The 19,901-nt window shown below is 32.3% G+C and overlaps 2 protein-coding genes across 2 annotated transcripts in view; one reads left to right on the forward strand and one right to left on the reverse strand.

Annotated features, from left to right (window-relative positions):
* LOC114329020 (dual specificity protein phosphatase 23-like) overlaps positions 1-19,901 on the reverse strand; it is a 206,115-nt gene that overhangs the window by 129,704 nt on the left and 56,510 nt on the right. The window lies entirely within an intron of this gene.
* Positions 1-19,901, forward strand: part of LOC114329019 (dual specificity protein phosphatase 23-like) — a 91,179-nt gene that overhangs the window by 19,367 nt on the left and 51,911 nt on the right. The window contains exon 2 of the mRNA XM_028278033.2: positions 19,121-19,245. Coding sequence (XP_028133834.2) covers positions 19,121-19,245 — 125 coding nt within the window. The remainder of the gene's footprint in view (positions 1-19,120; positions 19,246-19,901) is intronic.

Raw genomic sequence — 19,901 nt, forward strand, 5'->3', positions numbered from 1 at the left:
ATTACAGACCGCTGTTTTGTACATTTTGTTTCCTAACTGATAACAGAAAACCAATGTTCTTCAGCCGATTGCACATATAAATCTATAAGATAGGTACATTAATTCACATAATGTTTAGCGTCGTATTTTATATATTATGTGCTAGTAAATGGAAATGAATTCGTGCGAGTAAGCTTAGAATTCTGCTTGTTAATTAAACCACAGTTATAGGGTTAAGAAGCAACGAGACGCTTGGATTAATTACAAAATTTTCAACTGTAAAATGTGCAAACTTAATTTGAATGTAATTTACGTAATAGGAAAAGCGAATGTAAGACACCTATAATGTTATAAATAAATAAGAAAGCTATCACGTAATACAGGGTGTCCCGAAAAGTTTGGTCATAAATTATACCACAGATTCTGGGATCAAAACTGGGTTGATTAAACCTCACTTACCTATATACAATAGTGCACACAACAAAAAAGTTACAGCCCTTTGAATTTACAAAATGAGAATCGATTTTTTGTCATATATCGAAAACTCTTAGAGATTTTTTATTTGAAATGAACATGTGGCACTCTTATGGTAGCAACATCTTAAAAAAAAAATTAACGTGAAATTTGTGCACCCCATAAAAATTTTATGGGGGTTTTGCTCCTTTAACCCCCCCCCCAAACTTTTGTGTACGTTCCATTTAAATTATTATTGTGGCACCATTAGTTAAACACAATATTTTTAAAACTTTTTTGCCTCTTAATACTTTTTCGATAAGCCAGTATTTATCGAGATATTTTGAATATTTGTCGAATCCACCTCATATTTGCATATGGTAAGTACGATTGTAGCGACCTGTTAATAATCTGAAAATTTAATTATAATTTACATTTTTAGGTATATTTTGAAAAAGAAGCCACATCTCGATAAAAGGTGACTTATCAAAAAAAGATTAAGAGGCAAAAAAGTTTTAAAAATACTGTGTTTAACTAATGGTACCACAATAATAGTTTAATTAGAACGTACCAAAATATTTGGGGGGTTTAAAGGAACAAAACCCCATTAAAATTTTTATGTAAACATATTAAAAAAGAAGCCGCATCTCGATAAAAACTGACTTATCGACAAAATATTAAGAGGCAAAAAAGTTTTAAAAACGTTGTGTTTAACTAATGGTACCACAATAATGAATTAATTGGAACGTACACCAAAGTTTGGGGGGGTTTAAGGGAAGAAAACCCCCATAAAATTTTTATGGGGTGGACAAATTTCACTATAATTTTGTTTTAAGATGTTCCTGCCATAACAATGATATATGTCCATATTTAACAAAAAATCTCTAATAGTTTTCGTTATATTGAAAAAAATCGATTTTCATTTTGTAATTTCAAAGGGCTGTAACTTTTTTTATGAGCAGATTTGTACTAAGGTAAGTTAGGTTCAATCGAACTATTTTTGACCCCAGAATGTGTGGTATAATTTATGACCAATCTTTTCGGGACACCCTGTATATTGAATAATAAAAATTCTTGTTCTTCACGTGCCATAATATCATAATTATCCGACGTTGGCGATTACCATTGCGAAGGCTTCTACAGTCGGAAAAATGAAAGAATACCCATGAACGATCACATCAATCACTTATTTTGTATTTGCTGTCTTTGTCTACAATCAACGTTTGTTATTTATAGAAAAAGACAGCAAATACAAAATAAGTGATTGATGTGATCGTTCATGGGCATTCTTCAGTGGCGGCTCGTGAGTTTTACAACAGGGGAGGCTCTAACTATAAAAAATCTAGACACATTTGCACTAGCAAAAAAATGCACCCAAAATGTAATTTAAGGCTCCATTTGTCTTTGACCATTTTTATTTACATTTCACCTTACTCATTTCACTATTTACATGTCACCCTCCCTCTTACCGCATGCTTGCATTGATAACTGAGATGTAGAATAGCTTTTGTAATTAATAATATTGTTTGAATTATTGATAATAAAAGAACTTTATAAAAACAGGATTAAATCTAAAATTAACGAAATTTTTCGAATTTTAAGTTATATTTACCCCACAACGATAGAAGTTCCTTGTAATTGCCGTGATTAATGCAATTTTATCACTTTCTTCGTGTCCGCGAAAAGCTAATTCTTGCGAAGCCCAATATATTGTTATATCGATAAGCTTTTTTAAATTCATCCTATTCTCCAAAACCTGAGATTATTGTAAGTAATTATGACCTCTTTTGAGCTGTATCTAAAGCAGTTACTATATTTTGTTTAGCAAAAAGTTTTAATTTACACGACGAAAATATGTAATCTTTAGATTTGGAATGTCTTTCAGTTGAACGAGGTAAATTTTTTAGATCTGAATATCCTATTTTAGACCACGTTGTATGTTCGGTTTTTGTTGAAAATAAGATACAAGGATAGCAAAAAACTTTTTCCTCTTAATAGACCCGGTTAACCAGTCCCATTTATTATACCAATTAATATTAAATGCACGATTTTGAGGATTACCTGAGGATTTAATAATAGTTAAATTTGGCTTTGGTCTTCCTAAGGTTTTAATAATATAAGCTTTATTATATATGTATATACTTAAAGTATTAAAATTATTCCTGAGCAGCCAGTCAATTATATCTTCAGATATTTTGATTTCGTTTAACTTATCCATTTTATATAAACAACCAACGGTACATAAATTGTAAAAATACCCATACCAAGCCAATAACAACACAAATAAAAATATACGAATTACAAAAATTCACCAAACACTAATTAAAAAAAATAAAATGATAAAATTACACCAAGAAATACCCTGACTATTAACTTCCTTACAGAATATAAGTAAAAACACAAGAAAGCCTAAGTCTGGTTTAGCCTCCATTCTCTTATATTTCTGGGTAGTATGACGTGAAGCGATATAATATTACGTTTTTCTATCAAGTATTATTGTACGCATAGGAAACTATATTGCTGGTTTCGAGAAGTTTGTCGTAATAACACAACGGAGTCGAGTCTGGTTTCTGCCTCCCTTGGTAGGGATATGAGGAGCTGCTCACAGCGAATGGGTGGGTATATAGATGCGTTCCAGATGGGTTAGTTACAAGTGTGCAATAATTTACACTTTGTATTAGTACGAGTGCTTGTTGTTTCTCGTGATTCAAAATAAACAAAACAGTGACATTTCATCAATAATTATAGAAATATTATGTCCCAGAGATGACATAAAATGTGTAAAAAATTTATGGGGAGGCTAAGCCTCCGTTGCCTCCTCTGACGAGCCGCCACTGGCATTCTTTCATTTTTCCGACTGTAGATCTTCTGCAATCTGGAATAATTGTCCTGCATTAGATATCTCGATTAAGTCCATTCACTAATGTTTTTTAACCAAGAAACTTGTTTTCTTCCTACACCTATACGAGCCTCTATTTCGCCTTTAAGATTCAGTTGTATTATTTTATTAGTTCAGAGACATATCCTGTTGGAATTCCTGTTTGCATTATTTCCATCTTTCTACTTTCTTGTTGTTTTTCAAGGATAATTTTACCTTTTTCATCTAATAGGATAATACTGTGGCTTTTTTTTCGGATGCTAGCCACTAGAAAAGGGCATTCTTCCTTTTCTTCAATCGTACTATTTTAGTTGGGAATAAGCCACAAAATCGGGTTATTCCCAAATAAAATTATAAATTGATATGACAAAGTATTCATTTGTAAAATAATAATATTACTTCTTCTGATTTATGCATTTTACATTGTTTCCCTTTTTGTAAAGATTTTTACAGGAACTGTAATAAAATACAGAGTATACACCGCATACCGTGTTACTATAGTAACACTCCACCTTTATTTGTTGCCCCATGTCCTTCCGAAGGGTGACGATACAAATGGGTATTGTAGTTTTGGAAACTGCAGCATCTACCATTTCTACATAATGAGCAGTGAAACCACCCCTTCAGGCCTTTTACCGATGAATTTTAGTTAATATTCCTATTGATCTTATACTCTGTATGTTATGAACAAACAGAGGAAGATATAGCAGAGACATGGAGATCGTATTGCAGGGACTTATATAAAGATGCTCAACGCCAAGAACCTGTTAACCAAATCTCTGGCGAGGTGGAAGAAGAACCTGATATATTTGAAAATGAAGTAAGACTCGCGATCAGTAAGCTCAAATATAATAAAGCACCAGGTCCAGATATGATAACAGCAGAAATGCTCAAAGCCACAGAAGAAACTGGCGTAAAACTACTTCATCTACTCTGTAACCAAATATGGCATTCAAAACAATGGCCTGAAGGCTGGACAAAATCTACAATAACCACAATTCATAAAAAAGGCAGCTTCCATAAATGCGACAATTATAGAACTATTTCTCTTATATCACATGCCAGTAAAATAATGCTACATATAATCAACGAGAGACTAAAAACATTCCTTCAAAGAGAAATTCCACAAGAGCACACTGGATTTACCAAAGGTAGGGGTACTAGAGAACACCTGTTAAATATAAGACAGATAATCGAGAAATCTAGGGAATTCAATAATCCACTGTACATATGCTTTATATATTATCGTAAGGCGTTCGACAGGATCAAGTGGAGACACTTATGGCAAATACTAAAAGAAGTGGGCGTACCCCAACACCTTATTTCGCTTATAACTGAACTATACGAACACACTACTGAATCAGTTAAAGTGCTTGACACACTTTCAAACGAATTTCATCAGAACGGGGTGTCAGACAGGGATGTATACTATCGCCACAATTATTCAATATATATGGAGAGCATATTATGAGAAGAGCACTTGAAGGATGAGAAAAAGGCATCTCAATAAATGGTCATAAAATAATCAACCTAAGTTTCGCAGATGACACAGCCCTTCTTGCAAATAGTCAAGCAGAGCTGATTGATCTTATACAACTGGTTGAAAACGAAAGTCAAATATTTGGTCTGCAATTAAACATATCAAAGACAAAGATCATGATAGTGGATAGACTACATAACAATCATCCACATATAACCACAATTGATCGGTTTGAGGTTGTGAACTCATACTTATATCTGGGATCATTAATCACAAACACAGGATCACTACAGGAGGAAATAAAACGTAGATGTGATCTAGTAAAAGTCGCCACAGCAAAAATGACCACAATATGGAAGGACTGTCAAATTTCAAGAGCGTTAAAGATGAGGTTGATCAACTGCTTAATATTCCCAATACTGACTTACGGATGTGAATTTTGGACTCTGAGAAATTCGGAAAGAAGAAAGATAGACGCCACTGAAATGTTCTGTTGGAGACGAATGCTACGAATTCATTGGATCGACCATAGAACAAATAATTCGATTTTAAGAGAGCTAAAAGTTAGCCAACGGCTCTCCAGTAAAGTCCATCTCCAACAATTAAAATACTTTGGACATGTTATGAGAGCCAACACAGAAAACATGGAAAGACTCAATATACAAGGAAAGGTGGAAGGCCGAAGATCATGAGCAAGATCCCCAATAAGATGGATCGATCAGATTACAGGAATATGCAAAAGACCTATGCATGAATTAAAAGAAATGACCAGAGACAGAGATCTTTGGAGACGGACAATACACGACATCACGTCGACCACTACACTCCCTCCGGGGGGTCAGGATTGAAGAGAGACCCGACCTAAGTATTACATCTTTCTCTCTTTGGTGGTTTAATACTTCTTTGTGTTTACTCATACCTCGTCGTTGATGATCTATTGTAGGTCTCTATTCTTTGTTGTGTTTGAGAGTCCACTGTCCAACTTTCGCATCCTTAGAGTAAAACAAAGAAAACGTAGCATCCGACCACTACAATTAGAAGTGGGGCATTAATTTTGTCAAAATCAGTGTGAAATTCCCAGTAGCTGGTTGTATACCATAATTAAAAATCATACAGAACAAGTAAAAACTTCGTTAGTATAATGGTATAAAAAGTTTATTGAAAAACTATTAAAAAGTCATCCAAAAGGATTCGCAAAACGTTTTCGATCTAGATCAGATCATCTTCAGTGCGTTCTGCTTAGTAGATGAAACTAGCAACCTTATAGAATAGGTGACATCGAGAAATATGATTTACATTTCGAAAAACTGGTGTTAGTAGTAGTAGAAAAAAAAAGGAGTCGCTACTAATACCAGTTTTTCGAAATGTAAATCATTTTTCTCGATGTAACCTATTCTATAAGCTTGCTAGTTTCATCTACTAAGCAGAACTCACTGAAGATGATCTGATCTATATCGAAAACGTTTTGCGAATTCTTTTGGATGACTTTTTAATAGTTTTTCAATAAACTTTTTATACCATTATACAAACGATTTTACTTGTTCTGTATTAATTTTGTCTCACAGTGTAGCTTCTTTTCTTCTGTTATTTCGAAGGATATCACCACCTGGCTATAAAAACTGATTTTAGTTAATACAAAGTAATATAGAAAATAACAGAACATAACGTGAAAATTCTGAAGTTTAATGTTAAAAGTAATAAGTATAAAATTTTCATTTTTTTTTCTAAAAATAACTTTTTCTTATATTACATCAAACTGTGACAATAAAATTTCCCAAAAAACTTCAGACCGTTTTATTTTAAAATGGTTCTTACTAAGGATTCCGTTGGCATGCACAACAGGGGTAAATCGTATTACTCTCTTTTTAAATTAGACTAAAAAAAACGTAATTGAGGCTTTGCTCCTAATGAAAGCTATTTCAAGAGGGCTGCATTTTTTACACTTATTTACAGAAAATGAAAAATTATTAAGAAAAACTTAATAAGACTATCGATGTTAATTAAATAATCAATAAAAAACGTTTTTCGGTAAAAATATTAGATGAAATTAAAAAATGATTTTACTTAATATAATATAACTTTGTAAAGGGAAAATTCCCAGTGGTTGGCTGGCTTTATACAAAAATTTATACCCTGCTAGTCAAGACTCACCTCTCCCGACGTATCTTATGTAGTGATGAGCAAAGCAAGAACAAGACCAAGACCAGGCTAGTCTTGGTCTTGTTCTTGCAAGCTTGGTCTTGGTCTTGGTCTTGCAGCTAAAAGGCAGTCTTGGTCTTGGTATTGCACTAGCCGGTCTTGGTCTTGGTCTTGGTCTTGCTGCAAGAATCTTGCTGGTCCTGCTTTTTTGGTAGTAATAATTTGAACCAAACAATTTTGAATAAAATACACAAAAATCAAATATTTTTTTACTTTATTTAATATAATTAACTTTTTTTAAAAACTAACTAAAACATACTTTATAGTAAATAAATATATATTTACCATACCTATTTATAGACCTAATACTATAACATAATAACTAAACCTAATGTGGAGTTATAAACGCTTAATTCTGTAATTTCTTATCTTGCAGTTCTTTAATTTTATTTAAACTAAATTGCTCTCGTAGCACAAGTTATTCACTTTTTATATTCACATATTTTTGGATTGAATACCCATTATGACATTTAAAAAGTAAAAAATACTCGGATGTGGGTGGTAAAAACTAGAATTTAAAACACACTGAAATGATTCGCATGCATTTCAAGTGCGGCACATAATATTTTGTAGTACTGGCTTTTCTGGGGAAAACCTAGATTCTTCCAAATAGTTTTCAACTATGAAATCAGTAAAATTCTTTACGCGTTTGTCATCCGGGATTTTCACAAATAATTCAACTTCCAACTTTCGTTGATTGTAAAAAATTCATCCAAAAAATAATTTTAAAAATTTCCCAGTATCGGAATTTTTGTCATTATATTCAGAAACTGAACCTAAGTTTTGGATTTTGCGATACCAAGCTTGACACATTACAATCGACAACCAGTTATTTTTTATTCAGGCCACAATGCCTTCACAGCATGGTGAATCCCTTTTCAAAATCTATTATGATATGTTTTGGTATTAATTTTAAATTTAACGACCTACATTTTTCCTCGATTATGCGAAAAGAATAAGTGTCAGTATTTTATTAGACAAAAAAGCGAAAACTACTGGTACATAAAAACCATTTCTAATGGCTGTTTTTTTTTAAATGGATTACCCTATATATAATTACATTTTTTTGTCTTACAAGTAATATTAATAATTGTCCTTGAACTGTTGCCGTTTAAAAACTTACCTTCTGGACACTTTGAAGGTTGAGAAAATGCAAACCGTTTGACTTAATCAAAACGACTTAAAAATGTAACCAAAATATTATGTATTTTCAAAATTCGATATTGTTTAAGGTTTATTACAATGTTAGTATATATTATTGAACTAAAAAAATAAAGTTAAATAATAGAAAACCAATTTCGCAAAAAAGTGCAAGAGTCCTGCAGGTTGGTCTTGGTCTTGCGTAGTCTTGCAAGGTTCGGTCTTGGTCTTGGTCTTGGTCTTGAATACCTGGTCTTGGTCTTGGTCTTAAAAACCAAAAGGCGGTCTTGGTCTTGGTCTTGGTCTTGCTGCAAGACCAAGACCAAGACCGCAAGACCAAGACCAGTTTCGCTTATCACTAATCTTATGAACGGTTTTACTTATAATAGTCAAAGGAGGGAGGAAATAAACAGACGTAGGCTGCTCAAATAGTCACAAGAGGTGACGTAATTGTGACAGATGACGTTACAGAGCCACTTTGACCGTACTTTTAAATGGAACCTTATGGCAAGTATTAAAAGTACCTATTCATTCATACTAATTTTGTTTGGGTTTAATTTGACGAATAAATAAAATAAAAATAAAATTGTAGTTTCTCTTTTAATTATAAAACATTCAAACATCCGCCTATGGTTATTTGTCAAAAAAGTTGACAAATAACCATAGGTGGACGTTTGAGCCTTTGTTAATTAAATGCGAGACTACAATTTTATATTTATCTAATTTATTTATCAAAATCAACTTAAAATAAAACAAAATGTGTATGATTGAATAGGTATTTTCAATACCTTTCAAACGCAATATCACTTGCTATAAGGTCCCATTTAAAATTATCTGTCAAATTGGTTCTGTAACGTCATCTGTCACTATTACGTCAGCTGTCATGACTAGTTGAGAAGCCTACGTCCGTTTATTGATTCCCTCCAAATTTCACTATATACACTGGCGGGCAAAAAATTTAGGTTAGCAGATGAATTATACACGTTTGATGTCTCGAATTTCCTAAATCTGTTGTCGGATTTGAGTGATTTTTTTAGTATGTTATAGCTTTATTATTTAAAAATCTCAATGTGTTAATATTGTTGCTAGACAGGTAAATGTCATTTTAATTGTAGCCTTAGGTCTTCTTAACATTTTATTTTTTGATTCATTTGCTTATATTGGATAATAAAGAAGTTAGGTACTTTAACAACTAGCTATGTTCTTCATCAATACAGGGTGTTTCTAAATAAGTGCGACAAACTTTAAGGGGTAATTCTGCATGAAAAATAATGACCGTTTGCTTTATCAACATATGTCCACAAATGCTTAATTTCCGAGATCCGGGATGTTGAATTTTTTCTTACAAACTGACGATTTATTTGTTGCTCTAAAACGGGTTGAGATATACAACTGAAATTTGGTAGGTTTTAAGAGGTAGTTATTGCGCTTTGTTTGACATACAATTAGGAAATTTATATTCAACATTGGCGTGCATACGGGATGCATCTAAAATATTTATACCCGTATGCACGCCAAGGGTGAATATTAAATTATTATTTGTTCTACTTTTACTGGGCTTTAACCCACATATTTTTGTATAATACTATCTTGGTGGTTAGCATGTACATTGCACGTAAACACTGATGATAACTGGTAAACCAGTCGAAAACTACTTATGTGAATTTGATGTGGCCCTTTTGAGGTTTTTAAATATACCTTTTATACAGGATTTTACTTTTTTTTTTGTATCACATGGTATACAGCCAACTACAGGAAAACTTTTTCCTTGTGGATCTTATTTGTTTGTCAAAAAATGCGCCTCTTATAATATAAAATATAATACCTTTTAAAACTTATCAAATTTCATGTGCATATCTTAACCGATTTTAGAGCAACAAATAAACTGTCAGTTTGTAAGAAAAAATTCAACATCCCGTATCTCGAAAACGAAGCATTTGTGGACATATGTTTATAAAGCAAACAGTCATTACCTTTTCATGCAGAATTACCCCTTAAAGTTTATCGCACTTATTTAGAAGCACCTTGCATTGTTGAAGAACATGGCTAGTTGTTAAAATACCTAACTTTTTTATTATCCAACATAAGCAAATAAATGAAAAAAGAAAATGTAAAAAAAGCCTAATGCTACAATTGAGTTTTAATTTCAATATTTTATCTATGCTATAATATTCCACAGAGTGTTCCGAACTTTAAGGAAAAAACACAGTATGATTGTTACACCCGGTATAAAATGACATTTACCTGTCTAGCAACAATATTAACAAAATGAGATTTTTAAATAATAAAGCGATAACATACTTAAAAAATCACTCAAATCGGACAACAGGTTTAGGAAATTCGAGGCATCAAGGCATCAAATGTGTATAATTAATCTAGTGACCTAAATTTGTTGCCGGCCAGTGTATAAGTATAACTCATAAATATTGGTAATATCATTTTTAAGTCTCCTACTTTAAAATGTACATATATATGTCTGAATTGTAGATATAAATGAGTCAGATTAAATTAAATTATTAGAAAAATTTTTTACTAAGCAACAACATTTTTGTTTGATTTATTCATATTTTGTATTTCGACAACGACGTTCGATAAGGACGTCGAAACGTTAACAAAATCATTTTTTTAGTTAAATTGTGACTTATTTACCATTTAGGATATGTAGTTAATTTTATACAAATTTATACCTATAGTAATTGTCTTTCTTTATAGTTTATTTTATTCGGGAGTATGTCCAACAACTCTGATTTATGAAGTAATATTGAGAAAATATCATCTTTGAGGCGTAGGCCGGCGTAGCTCAGCCGGTAGTATGCTTGACCCGCGTGCTGGTACGCCGGGGTTCAAATCCCACCGCTGGCAAGAACAACAAGACATTTTTAAAATGTCTATAGGCCCCAGGTGGATTCAGCCTGAATAAAATGAGTACCTTGGGTAAAACCAGGGGTAATAATGGGCGGTTGAAGCGTAACACTGGCTCTGTTACCTTTCTTGTATACCGTAGGCCCTAGATATAGCAGACTACCCTGCTATAATCCCAAAGCTGCATCAGCGGTATAAAACGGGAGACTGTTATATTCATCTTTGTACTCTACCATACTGGGGGTTTTATATTTTGTTTAGAAATAATATTTGTTTCGAAATCTTCCATAAATATATTCGCTAATAATGGAGACAAAGCAGAGCCCATTGCTATACCAAAATTTTATTAAAAATTCATTATTTAGTTGAAAGCGGATATCATCAGTACCTTCATATAGTTATTAAGATACCAAGGGTATTATAAGGATAATAACACTTGAGATCAATGGTGTATATACCGAGGGCCTTTGGCCCGAAGAATATACGTTGACCGAAAGCGTTATTATTTATAATACCCGTGGTGCCTTCAACATTTAATGTCCGACTAAATTATGCTTTATATGCAAAAAAATTGAATGAAATTTGAATTAATTAGTTTTCAAATAGGTAAGTAGGTACATTTACCAGCAATAGTCGTAACGTAATTGTGGTAACCATAGTTTTACTTAGGTTGTTATTTGTCAACTTGACAGTATTTAATTAGTTATTTAAATTTAATATCCTAGGGCGTTATTTTTCACAATAACACCCTAGGGCATTATATCATACTTAACTGACTTCGAAATCATGTCATTATTTTGTCAAATAATATACCAGTCGGACATTAATGTTAATAACTTCATTAATATATTAAGAGCAATACTAGATGTACCAGCTATAATTAATTATAGACAATAAAATTTACCATAGATAAGGAATACAATAAATCACTACCTTTCCTGGAGGATATTGGATATGAGACTCAGGTGTATTTGTTAACATTGGTTAACATAAATATGTTTTATGTAACAAAGGATAATAATTAAAATAAAATGATTATCCTTTGACGTTTATAAATATCTAAGGAATTTTCAAGAATAGACTAAATGGAACAAAACAACTTAGAAAGGATCCTATAAAATTTACAAGAAATAATTCGAGGAAAATAAAAATACCACACATAAAAGTATTATCAGTAGTAATTGCACAAAAGCTCTAAAATTATCGAATTTTTCCCGAGTGACACTTTGACAATTTTAATTTCATGACCCGAAGGGGAGTGAAATTATGTAAAAGTGTCACGAGGGCAAAAATTCGATAATAATTTTAGAGATCGAGTGCAATTTGTTGCGATTATTTCATGAATAAAACTGTTCAAAACAAAAATTTTATTGTAATTTATTCATGTAAGTACAAATTAGTACAATTAAATACACAGTTGTTATACATATTTGACGGTTGAAAGTCATTATTTTTATAACTTTTGAAACATTAATTGTCATTAATGTCACTGAATGTATTTTTTCGTAGCAACGAAGGGCATCTGATGTAATATACTTGACGACGGGATATTATCAAATATTATTACATTAATTTTCATTTCTGTAGCTTTCTATTGGTCAGAATCTCCTATGAATGAAATAATCAGTAGTAATTGCACAAGAGCTCTAAAATTATTGAATTTTTCCTGAGTGACACTTTGACAGTTTTAATTTTAATTATGTCAAAGTGTCATGAGAGCAAAAATTCTATATTAATTTTAGAGATCGAATGCAATTTGTTGCGATTATTTCATGAATAAAACTGTTCAACACCAAGATTTTATTGAAATTTAATTATGTAAGTACAAATTAGTACAATTAAACACACAGCTGTTATAAATATTAATTTGACGGTTGAAAGGAATCACTTTTATAATTTTTAAAACATTAATTGTCATTAATGTCACTGAATGTATTTTTTCGTTGCAACGAAGGGCATCTGACGTAATATACTTGACGACGGGAAATTATCAAAAATTATCGATTTAATTTAGATTTATGTAGCTTTCTATTGGTCAGAATCTCCTGTGAATGAAATAATCGGAAAAACTTCAAATGATAGGAAATAAATTCAACATTTCTATAAAATTCAAAATAACAAACAAATTGAGATTTATTTTATGTAAAACTAAATCTATTAATGAAAAATAAAGAACAAATAATTGTGTTTATAAAATACCTTGTGAATCAGGAATCAGAATTTTTTAGGTTAAAAATCGCAAGTGAAAAATCAGCAGAACAGCACAGCGCGGGCAGTGTAAGATCAGGCAAGAGCAAGTAGGTTACCGAAATATACCAACACAGTAAAACTCGTATACCGGGTGGTGAATCGTAAACCGGGCCATAGGAAACTCAATGTAAAATTCTAAACTGTTGAATTCCTGCGTCCCTAATTATTTTACATCAAAAGTCATGAGAGAATATTTATAGAGAATTGAAATCTGTATTAAAATAAAATCTAAAATTGTTCTTCATTTGCCACAGTAGGTACGTGCGAAAGTTAGGCGACACGTTACTATTTAACTGACAGTGCTCACACCATTGACTGATTTTTTTATTTAGCTCCATTTAATTTACAATCTGTTATCACTCAATACAATAAGTAAATTTTATGACAATTATTAAAAGAAAAAAATTGACTGAATTTTTTTAATAGCACCCTGTATATTTTTTTATAGTTTTGGATGTGGTCTTCTATCGTCTATTCAACACATTTTTGAAAATAAAATCGGTTCGTAAATAACCAAGAAAATATCAGTTTAGTTTTGTTAATTATGTGTCCCAGACTAATTTTTCAAGGCTATATTTCATAAACGAATAGAGATTTTCGAATGGGACAAAAACTGATCTATTACATTTGTAATACACTTTAATAAGGCGTATAAAAAATATCCCCTAAATATTCATCCCTTAGTTACAACCCCTAACTTTTTTTTTAAATAGCACCCTGCAAGTTAGGGATGAATATTTAGGGGATGAATTTTTTCTACGCCATGTGAAAGTTTCATTCTACAAATGAAATATATCAGTTTTTGTGCCATTCGAAAATCTCTATTCGTTTAAGAAATATAGCCTAGATAAATTAGTCTGGGACACACAATTTAACAAAAATAAACTGATAGTTGCTAGGTTATTTACGAACCGATTTTATTTTCAAAAAATGTGTTAAATAGACGATAAAAGACCACATCTAAAACTATAAAAAAATATACAGGGTGTATTAAAATTAAGGGGTTGTAACTAAGGGATGATTATTTAGGGGATGATTTTTTTGTACGCCATATTAAAGTGTATTACAATAGAATATTATATCACCTTTTGTCCCATTCGAAAATCTCTATTCGTTTAAGAGATAATATAGCGTGGGTAAATTAGTCTGGGACACCCTGTATTTCAAAAATCTGACGATTTGAGCGGGGCGTAAGGAAATGGGCGAGTTAAAAAGTTTCACAAAAAAAACGAATAATTCGCGAAATGAACGTTAGATCGAACAACCAAAAAATATGTGTTCAATATTTTTGAAAAAGCTATCGAATGGTACCAAACATGACCCCCCACGGAGGTGGGGTGGGGGGTTACTTTAAAATCTTAAATAGGAGCCCCAAATTTTTATTCCAGATTTGGATTCTTTACGTAAAAATAAGCAACTTTTATTCGAAACATTTTTTCAAATTATGGATAGATGGCGCTATAATCGAAAACAACGATTGTTGGAAATTTGTTTAGATCAAAGACAGGATGATTTTCTTTATTTCATCGATCATCAATAGCATTCGATAAGGTAAAACACCAACCAAGCCAAGGATATAAGAGTTGTTACTAATCTATATTGGAGTCAGAGAACAATATTATGTCTTCAAAATTTGAACAACAAATGAAGAATTTTCAATAAAAAGAATGAGCAAGGCAAGGTTTTATACTTTCTGCAATGTTGTTTAACTTATACGTAGAAAAAGCCTTCTCCATAATTAGTAGTAGACTCTAATAAGGGTATAACAGAAAACGGCATATTTATTAACATTAGGTATTATTATGTCGATTTTACAGCAATAGTTTAAGTTGATCCTGGATATCTACAATCTCATCTGACAAGCCAATGTACGGTGAATGCCTACGCAGAAATGAACGGCACCTTAAGAGTAGAAGAATAATAAAAATGAGGAAAGTCTTTAAAACATTTTTATTCGTTTTAAATCGCTGCTACATTATTAAATGCCTTTAACGGTAATACGATTCAGAACAAATAAAATAGCAATCGAGTTTAACTAGAATTCAATTTATGCATTTTTCCCAAATGATTCGTTTTCAATTATAGAAGCCTTCTTTGTCCTATTAAAGGATGGTTGTTTTTTATAGTTTGGTTTTTTTCCTTTCCCTTGTTGAATTGCCGGGCGAACGATCAGTTCTCTTTCAATAATCAAGCACAACGCATGGCTCTAAATAAATAAATAAATAAATAAATCCCTTCTTTTCTCTAAGACAAACATAGTCTGTATATAGCCTTCACAGAAGCAGTGGCAGACTCTAATAAGGCTATTAAAGTTAACTTCATATTTATTAATGACATCAGGTATGCCGATGACACAGCGATAGTGGCAGATAACGTCGAAGATCTTCAATGCCTTTTAAATGATCTAACTCTTGCAAGTAAAATTTAAGATAAATTGTGAAGAAAAGAAGAAAGCCTTTTTACAATACAGAACGAAGCAAACACAACAGACATACAACCACTACAAACGAATCAGGAACGAAACGAATACTTTAGTGAGGCAAATAAAAAGGGAGCACTGGCAGAGTTTCTCGAAACAGATGGAACACGTCTTCTACGGAACACAAAAAGAAGTGTGGAGAATTATCAGAGGGCAAAGAAAGGAGATGAACGAATTAATAAAAGCAAAACAAATTCAGAAGGAAACATGGGCAGACTTCTTCCGATCTCTATTTGCTAAAGGCGACGATAATGACCCACCAACACCTGAAGTTACAACAAACGAAGAAATAAACATCGAGGAGGGAGAGGTAAAGGAAGCATTAAGAAAATTAAAAAATAGAAAATTTCCAGAAGAGGACAGAATATCGAACGAACTCCTAAAGTACGGAGGATAAGATCTAACTAAACAACTATTAAAGCTAATACAAAAATAATAGAACAAAACAGAATACCACAAGCATGGAGATCAAGCATCCTAATACCTCTCTTTAAAAAAGGAGACAAATCAGACCCGGAGAATTACAGAGGAATTAACTTATTAAACACAACATTAAAATTAACAACCAAAGTGATAACAAACAAATTGAATGAAATTATAACACTAGCAGAAGAACAACAAGGTTTTAGGTCGGAAAAGTCATGCACTGACGCTATATTTATAATGATGCAACTTCAAGAGAAATCGTTGGAATACAACAAACCGGCATATTTATGTTTCGTGGACCTTAAGAAAGCATTTGACAGGGTCACATTAAAGGTCGTTATCCATTTGTTATACTCGAGAGAGGTACCCCTAGGAATAATTAAAACGATCGAAACATCTACCAGAACAACACAATAAAAGTAAAAGTGGACGATGAATTAACTGACCCAATTGAAGCTGGCAATGGGATAAGACAGGGGGATTCCTTTAATGTTCAACCTGACAGAATCCTTTATTGTTCAACCTGGTCATGGACGAAATAATAAAAAAAGTAAGAACTAAAAAAAAGGATACCAAATGGGAGAAAAACAACTAAAAATAATCTGCTATGCGGACGATGCAATACTAATCTCTCAAAGTGAAGATGATTTACAACGTATGCTGCACCACTTCAACATACTCGCCAGAAAATTTAACATGTTAATTTCCTCACAAAGGACAAAATACATGGTTATAACATTACATCCAATAAGATGTAAATTGGAGCATCACACTATCTAACTACGGAAGGCTCGAAACAGAAGTGAAAGATCAAGTGAATAGAGCAAACAGGGCCGCAGGTTGCCTGAATGACACAATATGGAGAAATAAAAATATCGGAAAAGAAATGAAAGGCAGAATTTAGAAAACAGTCATGAGACCAATAATGACATATGTGGCAGAAACACGACCCGGCACAGAGAGGACAAAAAGATTGCTCGAAACAGCGGAGGTGGAAACCCTTCGAAAAATCGATGGTAAGACTCCATGGGACGGAGCTAGAAGTACAGATATACGACGGAAATGCAAGGTGTATAACATTAATACCTGGGTAAGAAACAGAAGAATAGAATGGGATGACCACATAAGTCGAATGACAACAAATAGGATAGTCAGGACAGCGAGAGACGGTTCCTTAATAGGAATAAGATCAGTGGGAAGACCACAAAAACCATGGAACGACAACTTACTAGAGGCACATTGAAAAAAGAATGTGTGTGTACTTTGTACGCACGTAAGAAGTTATACTTCTATTATATGATTATATGATTATAAACGAAATTAATATACTTTTTATTTATATTTTATTTAAATATTAAATTAATTTATACTTACTACTTCTCAAACATTTTTATTAAAACAGTGCCAAAAATTAAAATAATAAAAAAATAAAACACACACAAACACATTAAAAATGCCACAAATGATCTGAACATTAATTGTCGGAAATTTTTTTAACTAAATACGTATTTTCTGAAAATAAAATTATATAATAAATATACTTAAAATCATAAAATGTATAAAAAAAAATAAAAAAATAAAAGTTTCTATTGGGATTCGAACCAACTTACCACGCGGCTGGTATTTGCGTTGTATTGGGATTCACTCGCATTAAAACTTCGCCACAGAGACAGCTTGTCATTATGTGCGAAGATCGTCTAACTAAACAGATTAACCTTTTGACATTTTTAACTTATGTAAATCAAATTATTTTGATTTTGAATTGAAATGATTTAGAATTGAAAAAATACAACAAAACATATAGTAAGAAAACAATATATTAGGTGAATATTGATAGAAATTTTGATGGTAATCAAATTATGTAAATAAAAGTATTACATACTACTTATGTATTTTGGTAGGTTCAAGGTAGGTATCGGAGCCCGTATAACGACTAATTAATTTTGCAATCACTTGCGTCGTGCAAAGTGGCTATGTTCAAATATCATAACAAAATTTGATCAACTATTTATAAAACACTTACCAGTGAAAGATTCTTTAGCTTTGAATAAGCGAGATCTGCGGCACTCATACTAGTCACCGTTTGATGAGCTTTCACATTGGCATGCAACAATCATCTCTTCTATGTAAATAAGTCCAAAAATATAATATGAAAACTATTTAGAAAGGCAGTATAACCATTACCTAACTAACTTTTTGTTTGTTGTTTCTCTTCCTACAAATTTTAAAACGCAACAAGCATACATTATAACCAAACCACAGTCCCACAGCTGTGCCACAGCTGCCATATTGGATAATTTTTGTCATGTCATTTGAACATCCAATCAGAACAAAGTTATAATGCGCATGCGACCGGTCGCTAGGTTTTACCATATAAAATTTCACCGTCATTACGCCCGTAAAGAAGTATAACTTCAAAAACAGACAGAGTCATGTCTATACAAAAAGAAGAAGAAATCTTGCAAGTGAAGCTCGGGGTTTGAAAATAAATATCAAGAAGACAAAAACAATGATTATAAGCAGAAATAATTACCCCAACGCAAATATATAAATAAGTCTCTGGAGAAGAAATCGAACAAGTCCATTGAAATACTTGGGTTATCCGCTAAACGACGGTTGGGACCCTGAGAATGAAATAAAGAGCAGAGTAGAACAAACCAGAAATGCGGTTTTGAGGCTTCGGAAACGACCGACAAGAGAATTTAAAAAAATTTAAAAAATAGAAAAAAAAAAGAATTTAAAAAAATTCTCCTGTCATAGACGTCTAAAGGTAGAAAAATATGTAATGTAATGTAAATTTATAGGTTTCTATCGATAATTTTGTACCTCTTCTAGTTTCATCCCTTTTTATTACACAACGTATTAAGTTTTCCATCCTTTGCTTTATTTTGCCGCTTCTTAGCGCACTCATCACTGTATTATTTGCACATAATAGGTTTATTATTATATATTTGTAATATAAAAATATTTTCAGGCTGATGTTACGAGACGAAGAAGATGCTTTATATCCTCCTTGGTTCTTTACATGGGTCGACAAGAAACTAACTGCATTTGCGTGGCCTCAGACGAGGGGGAATTTGGAGTATCTTTGGCAAATAGGTACAATATTTTGGTTTAACAAAATTTAATTATCTTCTTGATTTACTCTTGAACTAGACTCGTAATTAAGTGTGCGAAGAAAAAATAATATATATTTAATGGGTGGAATGCATAAAACGTAATACCTGCTAATGCTTCAAGTACGTACTCCATTTTTGAAGATTTTACTACACTTACAAAGCACTTACTTTCCGCCGTAGCATCTGCTACTATTTACCAGATACATAGAAGAATGTACTACGCTTTTGAAGTATTTGCTAGTTTAGTAGTATTTGCTTCAGTTTAAGTGAAGTTGGTGGATGGACGACTTCGTAGGTATTTTTTTGTTATAATATGGCAGCATTTATGAATGTGTGTAATAGAAAAATCTACAAACTAGGAAGAAGATTCTTAATTTTTGGGGAATTGTTTTATCAAATAAAATTGAATAATTCTCAAGAAGATTAACAAATAACAATTGTTTATTTTTATCCTCGCGTAACTCTTTTGTCGCTTCGGAATCTGAGTCACTCATTTTTACTCATGTACAATTCTAAAGGAAGGGGAGCCCAAGCGGGGATTTTTGCAGCTACTCGAGCGCGTCAGATATGGGGAGAAACCTGGTACCCTGCAGATGTACCTCTACCATATACGGGCTCTTAACAGAAGGGGGTTCG

Source organism: Diabrotica virgifera, chromosome 4 (genome assembly GCF_917563875.1).
Source record: "Diabrotica virgifera virgifera chromosome 4, PGI_DIABVI_V3a".
Taxonomy (NCBI): Eukaryota; Metazoa; Arthropoda; class Insecta; order Coleoptera; family Chrysomelidae; genus Diabrotica; species Diabrotica virgifera.